The sequence below is a fragment of the Aquarana catesbeiana genome, linkage group LG04, assembly GCF_042186555.1.
Source record: "Aquarana catesbeiana isolate 2022-GZ linkage group LG04, ASM4218655v1, whole genome shotgun sequence".
In the NCBI taxonomy this organism is placed as follows: domain Eukaryota; kingdom Metazoa; phylum Chordata; class Amphibia; order Anura; family Ranidae; genus Aquarana; species Aquarana catesbeiana.
In genome coordinates, this window is record NC_133327.1 from 497,228,111 (window position 1) to 497,245,965 (window position 17,855).

At 43.6% G+C, this 17,855-nt stretch overlaps 1 protein-coding gene across 4 annotated transcripts in view; it reads right to left on the reverse strand.

Annotated features, from left to right (window-relative positions):
- The window catches only part of CRIM1 (cysteine rich transmembrane BMP regulator 1), a 1,688,666-nt gene that overhangs the window by 653,197 nt on the left and 1,017,614 nt on the right, over positions 1-17,855 (reverse strand). For 2 of the 4 annotated variants that reach the window (XM_073627709.1, XM_073627706.1), the window contains one exon: positions 1,316-1,405. The exons of the other annotated variants lie outside the window; for them this stretch is intronic. In XM_073627709.1, coding sequence (XP_073483810.1) covers positions 1,316-1,405 — 90 coding nt within the window. The remainder of the gene's footprint in view (positions 1-1,315; positions 1,406-17,855) is intronic. 4 annotated transcript variants of the gene reach the window in all.

A 17,855-nucleotide genomic window follows, 5' to 3' on the forward strand; every position in this document is an offset into this window, starting at 1 on the left:
TCCAAGTCAGTTTGTTGGTCCTCAGTTAGGGGGGGCAGTCCATTAACAGATAGGTAGTCACTAATTTTTGTCAGTCTGGTTACTTTGACGTCTGAGGTTATGTTTGCGTCTAAGTTGTAGAGGTCGGGGTAATAGTCTCTAAACCCCGCTGCTATCTTGGAGGATTGAAATGTCATGTCCCCTGTGGAGGAGCGGAGCTTGTATACTTGCATTTGGGCTTGCTTTGTGCGCAGGGCTCTTGCCAGCATGCGGCCGCACTTATTACTGTGTTCATAGTACTTATGTGATAAATACCGCAATTGTCTTCGCGCCTGGCGTTCTAGTAAACGCGAGAATAGATCCCTAAGCTCTGTTAGTTCCCGTAGGGCTTCGGGGGCACCCCCAGTTTTGTGCTTAAGTTCCGCTTGGTGGAGTGCGGTAAAGACTCTGTGATAGTCTGCCTGCCGTTCTCTTTTCAGTTTGGTGCCCTGGGCGATAAGCTCACCCCTTATCACTGCTTTGTGACATTCCCAGATTGTGCCCTCACTTAAATCCTCGGCGGTATTCTCCCGAAAGTAATTCTTTAATGTGTCTGAGATCTTGGTCTCCACTACAGGGTCGTCTAACATGTTTTCGTTGAGACGCCAGTTCCAAGCTCTATGGGAGCCCACTGGTAGGGTGAAGGTAACGGTGAACGGAGCATGGTCCGAAATAGTAATGTGTCCTAAGGATGAGCTCTGGAGGAGCTCTAGGATTGGGCGGTCAACATAGAGCAAGTCTATGCACGTGTATACATTGTGTACCGTTGAATAGTAGTTGTATTCTCTTTCTGTGGGGTGCAGGACCCTCCAGCTGTCGACCAAGCCTACGGTCTGGAGGGACCTCCGGAAGTGTCTAAGGAAGGCATGTGAGTGTGAAGGTTGACTGTGTGAGGTATCCAGGGATGGGTCTGGGCTTACATTAAAGTCGCGTCCTAGAACTAGGGACCCCTCCCTGAACTTTGAGTATTTGAGTTAGGGGAGTAGATATTAGCAAAGGTATATTTTGCACCCACGATGGTCCCCTTCAGGAAGACGTATCTCCCCAGGGGATCAACCAAGTCACCTGCATGTTGGAGGTTTTTGTGGACGGCTATTGCAGTACCTCTGGACTTATTGACCGGGGAGGTGCTGACGTACCATTGACTATATATGTGGGTCTGTAACTTGGGTATGGATTGATGGGTAAAGTGCATCTCCTGCAGGAAGGCTACCTGAGCTTTCAATTTTTTCAGTTCCCACCATAATTTACTACGCTTGCAGGGGGAGCATAGACCACGGACATTACATGAGATTACCTTGACGGCTGTCATTTAGGCATGGTGGTGTGGGCTGGCGTTGATCCTGGCGGTGAGGTCCGGAGCGGGCAACGATAATCCAGGCGGATTCTGTTAAAAAAAAAAAACAAAAAGGAAGGGGGTGGAGAAAGACAGAGAGGGGAAAAGAGGATAGGGGAGAAAAGAGTAAAGATGAGAGAGAGACAATCGTTAACATCAATATCAGCATCGGCAATGTAAACTTTCAAAAAGAACCTAACAGTGGTTCGAAATAACTGCAGGTTGGGCCCAAGGAGCCCCCATCTCAGGGGGTTCATCTTGTCCAAACCTGGCGTCCCAAATGGGATTAATACCCGTATGTGGGTGGCCTACTGGGGGGTCGTGGGCCAACATGAAGGAGGGTAGGAGGAGAGGGTCCACTCCACCTCCACTTCATAGGAGCCTCTGTGGGACTCCGGGTGTCAGGGGGGAGGGGATGACGGGACTCGGGGGGTTGCATGAACGTGGATGAGTCCTGGAGAGATAGATGTATATGGGGGAGGGATCTGGGAGCAAAGCTAAAATGTGGCTAGTTTGTTCTCAGGGCAAAGTCTTGTCCATCTCTTGGGCTATCAAAGTTCCCCATAGAAAATTGAGTACTGTCCGTGATACTTTTTTTATTCGCACTAACATACAATTTTTCAGGACAAGCTTTCGGGGTATGTCCCCTTCTTCAATGTCCAAGCAGTACTGATTCACACATTTTTAAGCAGAATGTAAAAGAAAAAAAAAGAGAGAAAAAACAAACAAACACATACAAATCAATGGTAATAAAGATAGCAGCAGAGTTAGAGAGATAAGACAGAGGGAGAGCTATAGACTGGAGGGGGGGGGGGGATACTGGTCAAAGAGGGGGTCGTAAAACTTTAGCATAGTGTGTAAGGAAACCAATATCTAAATTCAGGCCATTATTTTTCGTGTCAGGTAAGAAGTATCATTCTTAGTTCAAACGTTTTCCTTTCCTGGATAGTTCTGAAATTCCCTTTAAGAACTAAAACATTGAGGTCTTCTATAATGTGGTCCGGTTGTGAGAAATGATGTCCCACAGGTGTGCATAAACTGTCTTCTTTATGTTCTTTGATGGTATGTCTGTGCAAATTCATCCTCGCTTGCAACTTCTGTCCTGTTTCACCAACATAAGATCCTTTGCTACACCTTTTGCATTGGATGAGGTACACAACATTACTGGAGGTACAGTTGCAAGATCCCATGGTATTGAAGGTCCCATTTGTGTGTGTAACACTTTTGGATAGATTGATCTGGTTGCATAGTTTGTAGCATTTTTTATTGCAGGGTTTGCTTCCATTATTTGTGACTTCATAATCAGAGTGAAGTTTCCTGCTGATTAGTTTGTGTCTGAGGTTGGGTGGTTGTCTGAAAGCCAATAATGGGGGTTGTTGGAATATTCCTTTTAGAGTTTCATCCTCTGTTATAATGGGTTGTCAATCTTTGATTATCTTTTTGATCCCTTCAAGTGCTGGGTTGTATGTGGTGACTAGAGGTACTCAGTTATTTGTTTTTTTTTCTCTGTGTATTGGAGGAGATTTTCTCTTCGGTTTTCAAGGCTGTGTTTATGCTGTTGTTGATGGTTTTGTCTTTGTAACCTTTCTTATGGAAGGAGTCTGCCAGTGTTCTGAGATGTTTATCTCTGTCTTCTGGGTCTGAACAAATTTGGTGGTATCTGATGGCCTGGCTGTGCATGATGGCCCGTTTAGTGTGCTAGGGGTGAAAACTGGAACTATGAAGATAGGTGCATCGGTCAGTCGGTTTTCTGTATATCGACGTGTGAAGCTTGTCATCCCTGATGTATACTGTAGTGTCCAGGAAGTTGACATGTGTGTTCGAATAGTCCATTTTTAGTTTGATAGATAGGTGAAAAGTGTTGATCAATGAGAAGAATTGGTTTAGATTTTCTTCACCTTCAGTCCATATCATGAAGATATCACCAATATAGCGATAATATCTGTATGGCTTTTGTTGTATGCTGTTCAGGAATTTGTCTTCCAGGTCAGCCATAAATAAGTTTGCATATTGGGGTGCCATTTTGCTTCCCATAGCAGTGCCCATACACTGGAGATAGATGTCATTATTGAAAGTGAAGTAGTTGTGTGTAAGAATGAATTTGATGAGCTGTGTAACATCCTCAGCAGTGTATTTGTGGTTTGGTGAGGATGATATGAATCTGTGACATGCCGCCAACCCATCCTTGTGAGAGATGTTACTGTACAGAGATTCTACATCCATAGTGACTAGAAGTGTATTTGGTGGTAATTGTTGTATATTGTTAAGCTTGTTCAGAAAATCAGTGGTGTCTTGCAGGAAACTCGCAGTGTTCATGACTAAAGGTTTTAACATGTTTTCTACAAGGCCTGAGATATGTTCGGTAAGTGTATTGATACCTGTTATAATGGGTCTGCCTGGATTTCCTGGCTTGTGAATCTTGGGCAGCATGTAGAAGTCTCCAATTTCCGGATTATCCGGAATTGCATTGATGAGTTCTGAATGTAGGTGGCTTGGTATTGTCGCAATTAGACCTTTTAATTGCTTACTTAAATCCTGGGTCGGATCATAATCCAGTTTTTTGTAGTAAGTAGTATTTGCCAGCTGCCTCTGGCCCTCTTGTATATATTTGTCTGTATTCATCACAACGACTGCTCCCCCTTTATCTGCTGGTTTGATGGTTATGGCCTGATTATTGCACAGATCACGTACAGCTCTTCGCTCCAGTGGTAAAAGGTTGTATAATATTTTCTTTTGCTGGGTGGATAACAGGGATGTGACTCGCAGCCTGAAGCTGTCAATATAGGTATCCAGTTTGGGGTTGCGTCCTCGTGGAGGTGTGAAGTTGCTGTTCTTTTTCTTTTTGTCACCTCCTATTGTCCTAGGATTCCTTTCCTTACTGTGAAAATATTCTTTGAGCCTTAGTCTCCTAAAGAATTCCTCCATATCTGACCATACCTGTTAATTATCCAATTTGGTGGTTGGGCAGAATGTGAGGCCTTTGGAGAGGACTGTTTCTGATGTAGAAAGTTTATGATTTGACAAATTTATGATTTCAAGTTCCTCTGTTATATCCACAAGCTATAAATGAACCTGCCTCTTAAAGGGCGCTACTGTTGTAGAGTTATGCCACGTACACATGATCGGACATTCCGACAACAAAATCCATGGATTTTTTCAGACGGATGTTGGCTCAAAGTTGTTTTGCATACACACAGTCGCACAAAGTTGTCGGAATTTCCGATCGCCAAGAACGCGGTGACGTACACCACGTACAACGAGACTAGAAAAGGCCAGTTCAGAACCAAGCGCGGCACCCTTTGGGCTCCTTTTGCTAATCTCGTGTTAGTAAAAGTTTGGTGAGAGACGATTCACGCTTTTTCAGACTCGTGGTTTTCAGATTGTTTTCTGCTGTTCAGTTTGTGCTTGTGGGTTTGTATCTGCTCTTCAGTGCGTGCAGTCAGTTCGTATTGTACTATACAGTGCGATCTTGTCCGCTCGTTACTGTTTTTCAGGTTGCTCTTTACAGGCCTTGCTGTTCTTCAGTGCGTTCTGTTACTTTGTTTTGAGCAGCCAACCATTTTCTAGCCATGTTGCATATACGTACTCCTCGTAGAGTTCGTGCTGTGCGGGGGCTTGGTGTTGGGGTCCTTACCTTGACACAAGTCCAGTCCATGAACAGGGTGGACCAAGAATTGGTTGCTTCAGCGTTACCAGTTCTGTCATATGCCTTTGCTCCGTGAGATCCGTGAGAATAATCCTGATGATTTCAGGAACTTTCTCCGGATGACGGACTCCGTATTTCACCGTTTGTTGGCTTTGCTGACCCCTTATATTAGCAGGCAGGATACCTGCATGATCACTGCGAAGCGGAGGCTAGTCGCCACCCTGCGGTACTTGGCGACGGGGAGAAGCCTGCAGGACTTGAAGTTCTCGACAGGCATCCCCCCCATGCTCTGGGGATCATTATCCCAGAGACCTGTTCTGCCATCATTCAGGTCCTGCAGAAGGAGTATATTAAGGTAAGATTTTTATCCTTTAATATCACATGTTATTGTATGGAATGTTTGCTAATGTATTGTATTTCTTTCCTCATTCCCTAATTACCATGATTGTAATATGCGGTGAATGTCCCCTTTGTCCTCATGCATGCTGGATTTTTATGTAATTATTTTTGTTGTCCTTCATACATATTTGCCTTCACTTACCTCCCCAGCATGGTTTCCTGGCCCTATATTCACCTTGTGTAGTCACTTAATGTATTTTATCAGCTCCATAGTAGTGCTTTACCCCAAACACCCCCTAAAATGTTTTTAAATGTGATTTGTGCTTTAAATTCAGGCAGAGTGCCAGAGGCTTTTTTTGGGGGGTCCCCAAATCATTTTTAACCCTCTCTCCCCCAACTGCTAAGTCAGCTGATAACAATTCTCTAGCTATCCTCAATCATCTATCTGCTGACTTTCCCAAACCTATACACACTATACCCACCTCTTTTGTGGTCAGATTTATGGATGAATTCCCCAAAGCATGCAGTGCAAGGGCCTGCCTGAATACTTTCAAATGGTACTGTTTAACGTTTCTGTATACTATTATTATCTTGATAGGTAATAGCAGAATGTCCAAATGTGCTCAAATGTGTACAATGTGTATTTATATCTTTGTATTATGACACTTCTTACCTGTCCAGTGGGCTGCCAATAGTGTAACTAAGGAGGGGCTGTTCAAAGTAATAACCATTATTTAGGCATTCATCTCTCAATGAAGTGGAGAGGGTTACCTGTCCAAGAGTCCCCCCTCCCCTATAATGTTAGAAATGGCCCATGAGAGGGGGAGGGGGAATCTGATAGGTGTACCTTATACTTTGGTCTTTAAAAATTCCCTCAAATAAATGTTATCTTGATGTTGGCCAAGAATGTTTGTGTCTAATCAGCTTTCCCTGTTTATGTGCAAAATGACTTTTTTTTTTTTTTTTTTGACTCCACAGTTTCCTTCCACGCCACAGTAATGGCAGACTGTGGCCTCCTACTTTGCCCAGCGGTGGGACTTTCCTAACTGCGGAGGGGCAATTGATGGGAAACACATCCACATCGTCCCACCACCCAACTCAGGGTCGTACTATTTTAATTATAAGGGGTTCAATAGTATTGTGATGTTGGCGGTGGTGTCGGCTACTTATGAGTTCCTGTATGTGAATGTGGGGAAGAATGGCCGTTTGTCCGATGGTGGAGTCATCGCCCAGACGGAGTTCTACAGGCGTCTCCAGAATGGCAGCTTGGATTGCCATCTCCAGAAGACAATGTGGAAGGACTCCCATTTGTCTTCGTTGCGGATGAAGCGTTTGCGCTGGGGGACCATCTTATGCGGCCATTCCCAATAAGGACCCTCACCCCGGACCAGAGGGTTTTTAATTACCGGCTGGCCAGAGCCAGAAGAGTGGTGGAGAACACGTTTGGAATCATGGCAAGCCGGATCCGCCTATTTCTTACACCCATACATATGGCGGAGTATAAACTGAATCATATTATCCTGGCATGCTGTGTTCTACACAACTTTTTACGGCAACATTCTGCCAACTATGCTGGCTCAGTTGGGCCTGAGGCTGGAATTCAAAATGAAACAACGGCACTTGAAAGTGGCCGTCATGGCTTGCCCTCCCTGAGTGCCCGTGATGTCCGGCTAAGATACCTTGAATTCTTTGCGGGTAGGGGGGCCATCAATATGCCAGACAATGTCTGAAACCTTTTTCAAATAAAAAAAAAAACAATAACTACTCAAGTCTTTGGTGACATTTAGTGCTTGTGTTTCTTTTAGCTGACCCTGACAGAAATGTGATGAGTCCTCAAAATGGCGTGATTGTGTAACCTTACAAAGCACTGTTGGGTGTTATTTACTAAAGGCAAAGACACTTTGCACTACAAGTGCACTTGAAACTGCACTTTTAGTGCAAAGTGGATTTGCCCTTAGGAAATAACACCCATTGTCACAGAAAACACCAATTAGAGCACCACAAAAGTGTTGGAGCGTTGAAACAATAATCCACACATTCTTGATTAACAATCTTTTTAATACCAGCACAATCACATGTGCATTTATAAAAGGTTTTTAAAACAAACCAACATGTTTGTTGTATAACAATTTTTGGGGTCACATTAAAAAAAGTAGAAATGTCCATTTAAGATAAATCAGGTATGTTTAAAACCAACAAGAAAGACACAAATCTTGAACTTACAAAGTTCACATTTGGTAGAACTTGAAGGCAATATCAGACACGAGTATTTACAAACTGTGTTTGATATTGCGTTCAGATGGGGTGAAGTCACCCCAGGAAAAGCCAAATTTTGAAGATGCACACAAATTTACGAATGTCAACATGTGCTGCCTGCCATCACGGGGGATCGAGGGACGTGTTTTGGGGGTGCAACCCCTTCTTCACAGCTACTTTATTATTGAGGAAGGGGTTGTACCCCCAAAACGCCTACATTGATCTCCCGCGATGGCAGATAGCACATGTTGTCACACTGTGTGCATCTTCAAAATTTGGCTTTTCTCAAATTTGTCAAAAATGTTTAGCACACAAAAAACCAAAGGGATTTGGAGGGGTTTTAAACTCTCCCTAAAACATCAATGATGTTCTTCATTTTTTGTTGAACATCATTGATGTTTTTCTGGATGTTTTCCAAGTCCCTATTACACCCCATGATCTCCCCGATCAGGATCTGTGCACTTTCCAAGGTGAAAGGATCTGGATCCACAACATCACGATCACCTAAAAAGATAGAAACCAAAAAACACCATGTATTATAAATATGCTGGCATCCATCTCTTACCTGAGCCTGTGGTTGCAGACACTCACCTGTTGTGGTGCCAATTTCCACCACGTCTTCCTCCTCCTGCTCTGCTTGGCTTGGGTGGATTTTCCCTTCTTCCAGAGGTGGGGGGTCTCTGGTCTCCTCGGATGAGGGGTGTCCTCCGAGTCTTTTATCCCCTATGTAAAAAAAAAAAAAATAGGTATACTTAGCACACAGATATTTGATGGCGGAACTATAAATATGAAACATTGCTTGGAAGTGGGGTACAATTGTCTGTTTTGGCAGAGTTCCAAGATGTTGCATTTTTCTTGTCCTTTGTCAAGCTTCAATATTTACCTGTTTTGTACAAGCTTCACAGATGGAGACACCCCTATAGTATACACTGGAGCACCTGTGTGGGCCCCTAATAAAAAGAGTGTTCTTGTGTCCCACACTAGTGCTCCAGCGTCCAGATGTGTCCTCTCCTTACACAGAATCTAGTTTGCATTTCATTCTAGTAACAAACCCATCTAAACAACCAAATTAGTTTCAGACAAGTAGGCCCTAAAAAATGTGGGTAAATGCATATGGCCAAAACAATGGTGTTTTATAGGCCGAACAAAAAATGTTTTATACGAACGAATAATGTGCCCATGAACATGAAAGTTGCCTTTTGAAACTGGATAACAGTTAAGAAAAGCACATGGAGCAGCACAAACGTAATAAAAACATAAAGAATAGCAACACAGGACAACTACTTACTTTTTTGCAGCACTCTCCGGATCTTTCGGTACTGCTCGTGCTCTCTTAATTTCAGGTCCGACCACCGCTTCCTGAGCTGATCTTTCGATCGTCGTACCCCGAAATTCCGGTGCAGACTCTTGACCACTTTCGCCATGATCTTGGCCTTTCTGACATTGGGGTTGGGGTAAGGTCCATACTTCCCTTCATAGTCAGCCCTCTTCAGGATGTCCACCATCTCCCCAAAGGACATATTCGATGCCTTAAATCTTCTCCTTCTGGATCGTGACGTTTCAGGCTCCGGGCTTTCCTCCTCCTCGTTGCTGTAATTAGCACGCACCTGTTGTGTCTCCACCATGTGCTCTTCCCCCACTGCGCCGAACAAGAAGGGATGGGGAATAGACTAGAAAGAACGTCAGGGGCGGTCGGAGTTACACGCATGCGCAGTGTCTATAAAGCGTAACACGTGTGCATAGTACGTACAATCTGTGAGCGGAGGAAGGAGTATTGGAGGCGCCGATCGTGATAACGAAGGTAAGAGCAAAACTTGGGTCTATATTGCTTCTAGATTGAGGCCTATATTGTAACAAGATTAGGAGAGTTTTGCCTGATATTAGGGTTTGTCTTGTGTTGTGTCTTGCAGATAAAACGGATGGCTTCAATGACCACAACTTCCTCGCCCTGTTCATAGACAAGCACAGCTGCCCTGTCTGTGGCAGGTGAAACATCCACATTACAATAATAAACAAAAGAGGCAGACAGCGCTGGAGAAACTGCTGGAGTTGGTGAAGCTGGTGGTCCCCACGGCAAACATCCCCTATTTAAAAGCCAAAATTGGTGGCCTGAGAAGCACTTATCTAAGGGAGCGCAAGAAGGTCACAGATTCCCAGAGATCCGTAGCTGCAGCAGATGACATTTATGTCCCCAGGCTGTGGTAATATGAGAGACTTTGTTTTCTGTCAGACCAGACTGGAGTCAGGGAATCCCTCTCAACCCTTCCTTCCACTCTTCCTTCCACCCCAGCTGAGGCTTCTGATGTCCAACCTGGGACTTCCAGCCAGGAAGAAGTGGAGCAGCCCAGATGGAGTCAGGTATAGCATTCTTTTACAGATTTCTGGTCAATAAATACATAATCTTTACTAGATGTTATTATTGATCACTAATTGCTGATTTGATACAGTTTTTTACATATCAATAGACAATAGTGGGCAAAAATAATTGGGACAAGAATGAAAAATGCTGGGCTCAGAAGAATAGTCTGTTATATTTGTTAACATTCAATTTGCAACAGTCATGAGATGAAAATTGTGTGTGATTGATGAATAAAAAACTAAAACTATGTCCCTTTTTCATACACAGGAAGACCTCAGCCAGGACGAGGCTCTGGAATGTGGCAGCCAGGAGGAGGCGGGGGTTAGTGGCAGCCAGGAGGAGGTGGGGCTAAGTGGCAGCCAGGAGAAGCCAGGGCCCAGTAGGAGCCTGACCGAATCGCAGGTTCTTCCCCTCCGCCTTCCAAACAAAAGACCCAGGAAGGGGAGTCACGTGCAGGATTCAGCACTCAGGCTCATTCAGGAGGCTTCTGTATCCCTCAGAGCCTTACCCACTCCTGAAGAGGCCTTTGCCTGCATGCCACCAAACTGAGGGGCATGCAGGAGGGTCAACGCCAGCTGTGTGAGACCCTTCTTTATAAAGTCCTAACTAAGGGGGTGAGTGGCGAAATCACACCCAATACCCACCTGAGTGAGTTGGACCATCCTCCTCCTCCTGCCAAAACTACACCACCACAGCCACAGCGTGGAAGGAAGCGTGGAAGGAAGGCCAGAGAGTGATGGCCCTGGGTTCAGTCTGGTCCGACAAAAGATGCAGTCTCTTGTATGACCACAGCTTGGGGACATACATGTCATCTGCTGCTTTCATGATCTCTTGGACTTCTGGACCAGACTGCACTCCCTTAGATATGGACTCCTCAGGCCACCAATTTTGCAGTAAAATAATTGATGTGTGCCCTGGGGGCCAAAGGCTTCGCCAATTTCTGCTGTTTCTCCAGCGTTGCCTCCCTCTTTGTTTGGTTGTGAGCCCTTAATAAAGGAATTTTTGTTACAATTATACTCGACCTATGTGTGTTTTCCTTCAAAAAGGACAGTTTGTTTGTGAGGAGGCAGGTACATTTCAAAACTACAATGTGAAATTAACAAGAGACACCAACACCAAACAATCTCCTTATGATTAAATAATAAAAGATAATAATCGTGTTGTGGTAACTTGACACACAAAACACACACAAAAATATTATGGAGTAAAACCCCAAAAAACTAAAAAAAAAACATCAGCCTTGAAAAAAATACAAAACAAAAATAAAACAAAAAAGAAATTTGGTCAGATGTGACAAATCAAAATATATTGAGGGAATCACGATAAATAATAAAGAAAGACGTTTGTGAGAAGTCTGAGTGAATATGAGCAGCAAAACTACTTCATTCTTCTCACATTATAAAGAAGAAGAGAGTGCGCTGTATTAAACAATGTAAAACTTTGCAGCGTGACGAAAGTGCTGTATCCATTCCGAACGCTAATTTTACCAGACCGAGTTGTTCCGCCTCGGAATTTCTTCTGAGCATGCGTGGCACTTTGTGCGTCGGAATTGGCCACACACGGTCGGAATTGACGCGATCGGATTTTGTTGTCGGAAAATTTTATAGCCTGCTCTCAAACTTTGTGCGTCGGAAAATCCGATGGAAAATGTCCGATGGAGCCCACACACGGTCGGAATTTTCGACAACAAGCTCCGATCGCACATTTTCCGTCGGAAAATCCGACCGTGTGTACGGGGCATCAGACTCTGAGCAGACCTGTCTGTGGTGGCAGTGTGTGTGGCAGACGCTTATTCTAAAATTATAATTGGTATTGCTAAAATTAAGACTCTCCCCCGGCTCGGTCCTTTAAATGGGGGTGGTGGCAGTTAAAGGGTTAATTGTGTAATTAGCCCAATGACAATCACTCTCAGGCTGCTCGCACCTAGATTGTGGTCCCGCAAGCTGGAAAATCTTTGTGCTGGGCGCAGCTGAAAGTGGCATTGTTATGTAAGTGACAGCATGGTGTGAGGTTGGCCGGTCCTTCGTTGCAAGTTAACGAGGAGGGCAGGGATCTGACACCCGCGTTCGTCACATATTGGTGTAGTACCTCTAGTCACCACATACAACCCAGCACTTGAAGGGATCAAAAAGATAATCAAAGATTTACAACCCATTATAACAGAGGATGAAACTCTAAAAGGAATATTCCAACAACCCCCATTATTGGCTTTCAGACAACCACCCAACCTCAGACACAAACTAATCAGCAGGAAACTTCACTCTGATTATAAAGTCACAAATAATGGAAGCAAACCCTGCAATAAAAACGCTGCAAACTATGCAACCAGATCAATCTATCCAAAAGTGTTACACACACAAATGGGACCTTCAATATCATGGGATCTTACAACTGTACCTCCACTAATGTTGTGTACCTCATCCAATGCAAAAGGTGCAGCAAAGGATCTTATGTTGATGAAACAGGACAGAAGTTGCAAGCGAGGATTTTGCACAGACATACCATCAAAGAACATAAAGAAGACAGTTTATGCACACCTGTGGGACATCATTTCTCACAACCGGACCACACTATAGAAGACCTCAATGTTTTAGTTCTTAAAGGGAATTTCAGAACTATGCAGGAAAGGAAAACGTTTGAACTAAGAATGATACTTCTTTTTGACACGAAAAATAATGGCCTGAATTTAGATATTGGTTTCCTTACACACTATGCTAAAGTCTTACGACCTCGTCTTTGACCAGTATCCCCCCCCCCCTCCTCCAGTCTATAGCTCTCCCTCTGTCTTATCTCACTAACTCTGCTGCTATCTTTATTACCATTGATTTGTATGTGTTTGTTTTTCTGCTTAAAAATGTGTGAATCAGTACTGCTTGGACCTTGAAGAAGGGGACATACCCCAAAAGCTTGTCCTGAAAAATTGTATGTTAGTGCAAATAAAAAAAGTATCACGGACAGTACTCAATTTTCCATGTCACAATTGCACTAATACGGCTACAATCAAATCAAGTATAAAGTTCCCCATCAAAGCTGAATCAGATCATGTACATATAGGTCCAGGGTAGGTGTTAAGCCGCCAGTCTTCGGGCGGTCTGGTAGTAATGCTTACTTCCGTGTTGAGGGATAGGGGCAAAGTTTGGGATCCAGGTATGGCCATCAGTCCCTCGGCAAAGAGGGGCCAGGAGAGGCATCTACATCCTGATGGTGGTGGCTGCGTCTACGGCGTTGAGGCATCTGTGTCCAGGGTTGAGGGAGTCTGATGGCTGGAAAGTTTGCCATCTCTGGGTCTCCATGCCAATCTGGAAAGTCTACCTTATCTAACCCCAGGGCTGAGAGGAAGTGAGGGAGGTCGTCTCTGGTGCGCAGAGTGGTTGAATGGCCATCTTTGGTAGCCTGTAAGTAAAAGGGGAAGCCCCAGAGATATGTGAGGCCCGCTTCCTGGAGGGCTACTAACACAGGTTTCAGGGCCTGACGCTGCATAAGTGTGCGTTTAGAGATGTCTTGAAAAAAACAGAGGTGAGCGCCATCAAAATCAAAGAAGGGACTGTAGCGCATCTTCTGCATTATCCGTTCTTTAATGGTATATTTATGCAGCTTGCATATTATGTCCCTGGGGTTGTCGACATCCTGGGATGGTGGTTTCAGGGCTCGGTGGGCTCGGTCAATCTCGATGGGTGCTGTGTCTGGGAGTTCCAAGATTTCCCGGAATATCCCTTGCAATGAGGGGATGATATCCTTGGGTGCTGTAGCTTCTGGCATGCCTCGGGTACGGATATTTGCCCGCCTGCTACGGTTCTCAAAATTGTCAAGCTGTGATAACAGTGAGTCCAGCTTTTGGTCTTGGGCTGCACACCTCATCTGCAGGGCTGACATAGAAGGGAGGGCCTCATCTAGCCTTTGTTCTAGCGTCTCCACCCTTGTGCCCAGGTGTGTAGTGTCCTCCTTAAGCTGTGCTGTCTTCCTTGAATGCCTTTTCCACCCTTGCTGTAAATCTCTCTAGATCCTCTCTAGTGGGGAGGGACCATATATGCCTCTTAATGTCTCCATCCTCCATGAGGTCCGCAACTTCGGATCCCTCTGCTCGGGAAACAGTGGACCCAGGGGAGGGCGGGCGTGCGGAGTCACTCACCGATCCGGGTGATGGCTGCGGGGACATGGCAGGCTGTGTGAGCTGCTTCTGTGCCGACGCATGCTGCTTCGTAGTTTTGCTGACCGGTGCCATCTTGGATTTTTCCTGGGCCTTGCCGCAGGTCCCGGGAAAGTAAGAATCCAGCTGCCCCTGCCTCGATTTGTCTGTCTCCGAGTCGTGGGTCGTGTTCCGCCTCCTCTGTGACATGTCCTGAGCAGTGTCAGGGCTCAGGATCGCAGGTATGCTGCTTGTGAAGAAGTGATGGGAGCGGAGCGCGGACCAAGCATGTCTTTGCTGTTCCATGTTCAGGACACGCCCCCCCCAAACTTTCACTTTTTAATACTTGGTTGCAAATCCTTTGCAGTCAATTACAGCCTGAAGTCTGGAACGCATAGACATCACCAGACGCTGGGTTTCGTTCCAGGTGATGCTCTGCCAGGCCTCTACTGGAACTGTCTTCAGTTCCTGCTTGTCCGTGGGGCATTTCCCTTCAGTTTTGTCTTCAGCAAGTGAAATGCATGCTCAATCAGATTCAAGTCAGGTGATTGACTTGGCCATTGCATAACATTCCACTTCTTTCCCTTAAAAAACTCTTTGGTTGCTTTCACAGTATGCTTCGGGTCATTGTCCATCTGCACTGTGAAGTGCCGTCCAATGAGTTCTGAAGCATTTTTCTGAATATGAGCAGATATTGCCCAAAACACTTCAGAATTCATCCTGCTGCTTTTGTCAGCAGTCACATCATCAAAAAAATACAAGAGATGATCTTGGTCTCATCTGTCCATAGGATGTTGTTCCAGAACTATGAAGGCTTTTTTAGATGTTGTTTGGCAAACTCTAATCTGGCCTTCCTGTTTTTGAGGCTCACCAATGGTTTACATCTTGTGGTGAACCCTCTGTATTCACTCTGGTGAAGTCTTCTCTTGATTGTTGACTTTGACACACATACACCTACCTCCTGGAGAGTGTTCTTGATCTGGCCAACTGTTGTGAAGGGTGTTTTCTTCACCAGGGAAAGAATTCTTCAGTCATCCACCACAGTTGTTTTCCGTGGTCTTCTGGGTCTTTTGGTGTTGCTGAGCTCACCGGTGCATTCTTTCTTTTTAAGAATGTACCAAACAGTTGATTTGCCACACCTAATGTTTTTGCTATCTCTCTGATGGGTTTGTTTTGTTTTTTTCAGCCTAACGATGGCTTGCTTCACTGATAGTGACAGCTCTTAGGATCTCATATTGAGAGTTGACAGCAACAGATTCCAAATGCAAATAGCACACTTGAAATGAACTCTGGACCTTTTATCTGCTCCCTGTAAATAGGATAATGAGGGAATAACACACACCTGGCCATGGAACAGCTGAGCAGCCAATTGTCCCATTACTTTTGGTCCCTTAAAAAATAGAAGGCACATATACAAATTGTTGTAATTCCTACACTGTTCACCTGATTTGGATGTAAAGACCCTCAAATTAAAGCTGAAATTCTGCAGTTAAAGCACGTCTTGTTTGTTTCATTTGGTGGTGTATAGAGCCAAAAAAGATTAGAATTGTGTCAATGTCCCAACATTTATGGACCTGACTATATATATATATATATATATATATATATATATATATATATATACCCTGTTTCCCCGAAAATAAGACCTAGCGTGATTGTCAGCGACTGCAATATAAGCCCTACCCCCCAAATAAGCTCAACCTTGGTCCCCCAGAAAATAAGCCCTACCCTGAAAATAAGACCTACAAGGACTTTAACTAGGGCTTATTTGGGAGGTAGGGCTTTTATTGCAGCCATCACCGACAATCACGCTAGGTCTTATTTTCGGGGAAACGGGGTATATATACACACACACATACATATACACAGTGGATATAAAAAGTCTACACACCCATGTTAAAATGTCAGGTTTCTGTGATGTAAAAACAGGAGACAAAGATAAATAATTGCAGAACTTTTTCCACCTTTAATGTGACCTATAAACAAGGTGAACAACAAACTGAAATCTTTTATGTGGAGGGAAGTAAAAAAAAAAAAAAATAATAATACTATGGTTGCATAGGTGTGCACATCCTTGAACTAATACTTTGTTGAATCAACATTTGATTTTATTACAGCACCCAGTCTTTTTGGGATATGAGTCTATAAGCATGGAAAATCTTGACTTGGCAACATTCGCCCACTCTTCCTTGCAAAAACATTCCAAATCTGTCAGATTGTGAAGGCATCTCCTGTGCACAGCCCTCTTCAGATCACCCAGCAGATTTTCAATCAGATTCAGGTCTGGGCTCTGGCTGGACATACCTTTGTTGATTTGGATGTATGCTTTGGATCTTTGTCAAGCGGAAAGGTGAAGTTCCAATTCATGTTCAGCTTTCTAGCAGAGGCCTGAAGGTTTTGTGCCAATATTGACTGGTATTTGGAACTGTTCATAATTTCCTCTACCTTGACTACCCTGTTCCAGCTGAAGAAAAACATCCAAAGCATGATGCTGCCACCACCATGCTTCACTGTGGGTATGGTGTTCTTTTGGTGATGTGCAGTGTTATTTTTGCGCCAAACATATCTTTTGGAATTATGGCCAAAAAGTTCAACCTTGGTTTCATGAGACCATAACATATTTTCCCACATGCTTTTAGAAGGCTTCAGATGTGTTTTTGCAAAATTTTATCCAGGCTTGGATGTTTTTCTTCGTAAGAAAAGGCTTCAGTCTTGCCACTCTACCCCATAGCCCAGACATATCAAGAATACGGGAGATTGTTATCACATGTACCACACAGCCAGTACTTGCCAGATATTCCTGCAGCTCCTTTAAGCACTTAAGCCCCGGACCATTTGGCTGCCCAAAGTCCAGAGCACTTTTTGAGATTCGGCACTGCATCGTTTTAACCGACAATTGTGCGGTCATGCGACGTGGCACCCAAACAAAATTGACGTCCCTTTTGCCCCACAAATAGAGCTTTCTTTTGGTGATATTTGATCACCTCTGTGGTTTTTATTTTTTGCGCTATAAACAGAAAAATAGCATCAATTTTGAAAAAAAACACATTATTTTTTACTTTTTGCTATAATAAATATCCCCAAAAAATATATATAAAAAAACATTTTTTTTCCTCAGTTTAGGCCGATACGTATTCTTCTACATATTTTTGGTATAAAAAAAAAAATCGCAATAAGTGTTTGATTGGTTTGCGCAAAAGTTATAGCGTCTACAAAATAGGGGATAGTTTTATATCATTTTTATTAATATCTATTTTTTTTTTTTACTAGTAATATCGTCAATCAGCAATTTTTGTCATGACTGCAACATTATGGCGGACAGATCGGACACTTTGGCGCAATTTTTTGACCATTCACATTGGTTGGATGGCTTGGCTTTTTGAAAAAAAAAAAACAAACGTATTATTTTTTACTTTTTGCTGTAATAAATATCCCCCCAAAAAATATATAAAAAAACATTTTTTTTCCCTCAGTTTAGGCCGATACGTATTCTTCTACATATTTTTAGTATTAAGAAAAAAAAAAAAATCGCAATAAGCGTTTGGTTTGCGCAAAATTTATAGCGTCTACAAAATAGAGGATAGTTTTATGGCATTTTTATTAATAATTTTTTTTTACTAGTAATGGCAGTGATCAGCAATTTTTATTGTGACTGCGACATTATGGTGGACAGATCGGACACTTTTGGAGCGATTTTTGGACCATTCACATTTATACAGTGATCAGTGCAATTAAAAATGCATTGATTACTGTGTAAATGTGACTGGCAGTAAAG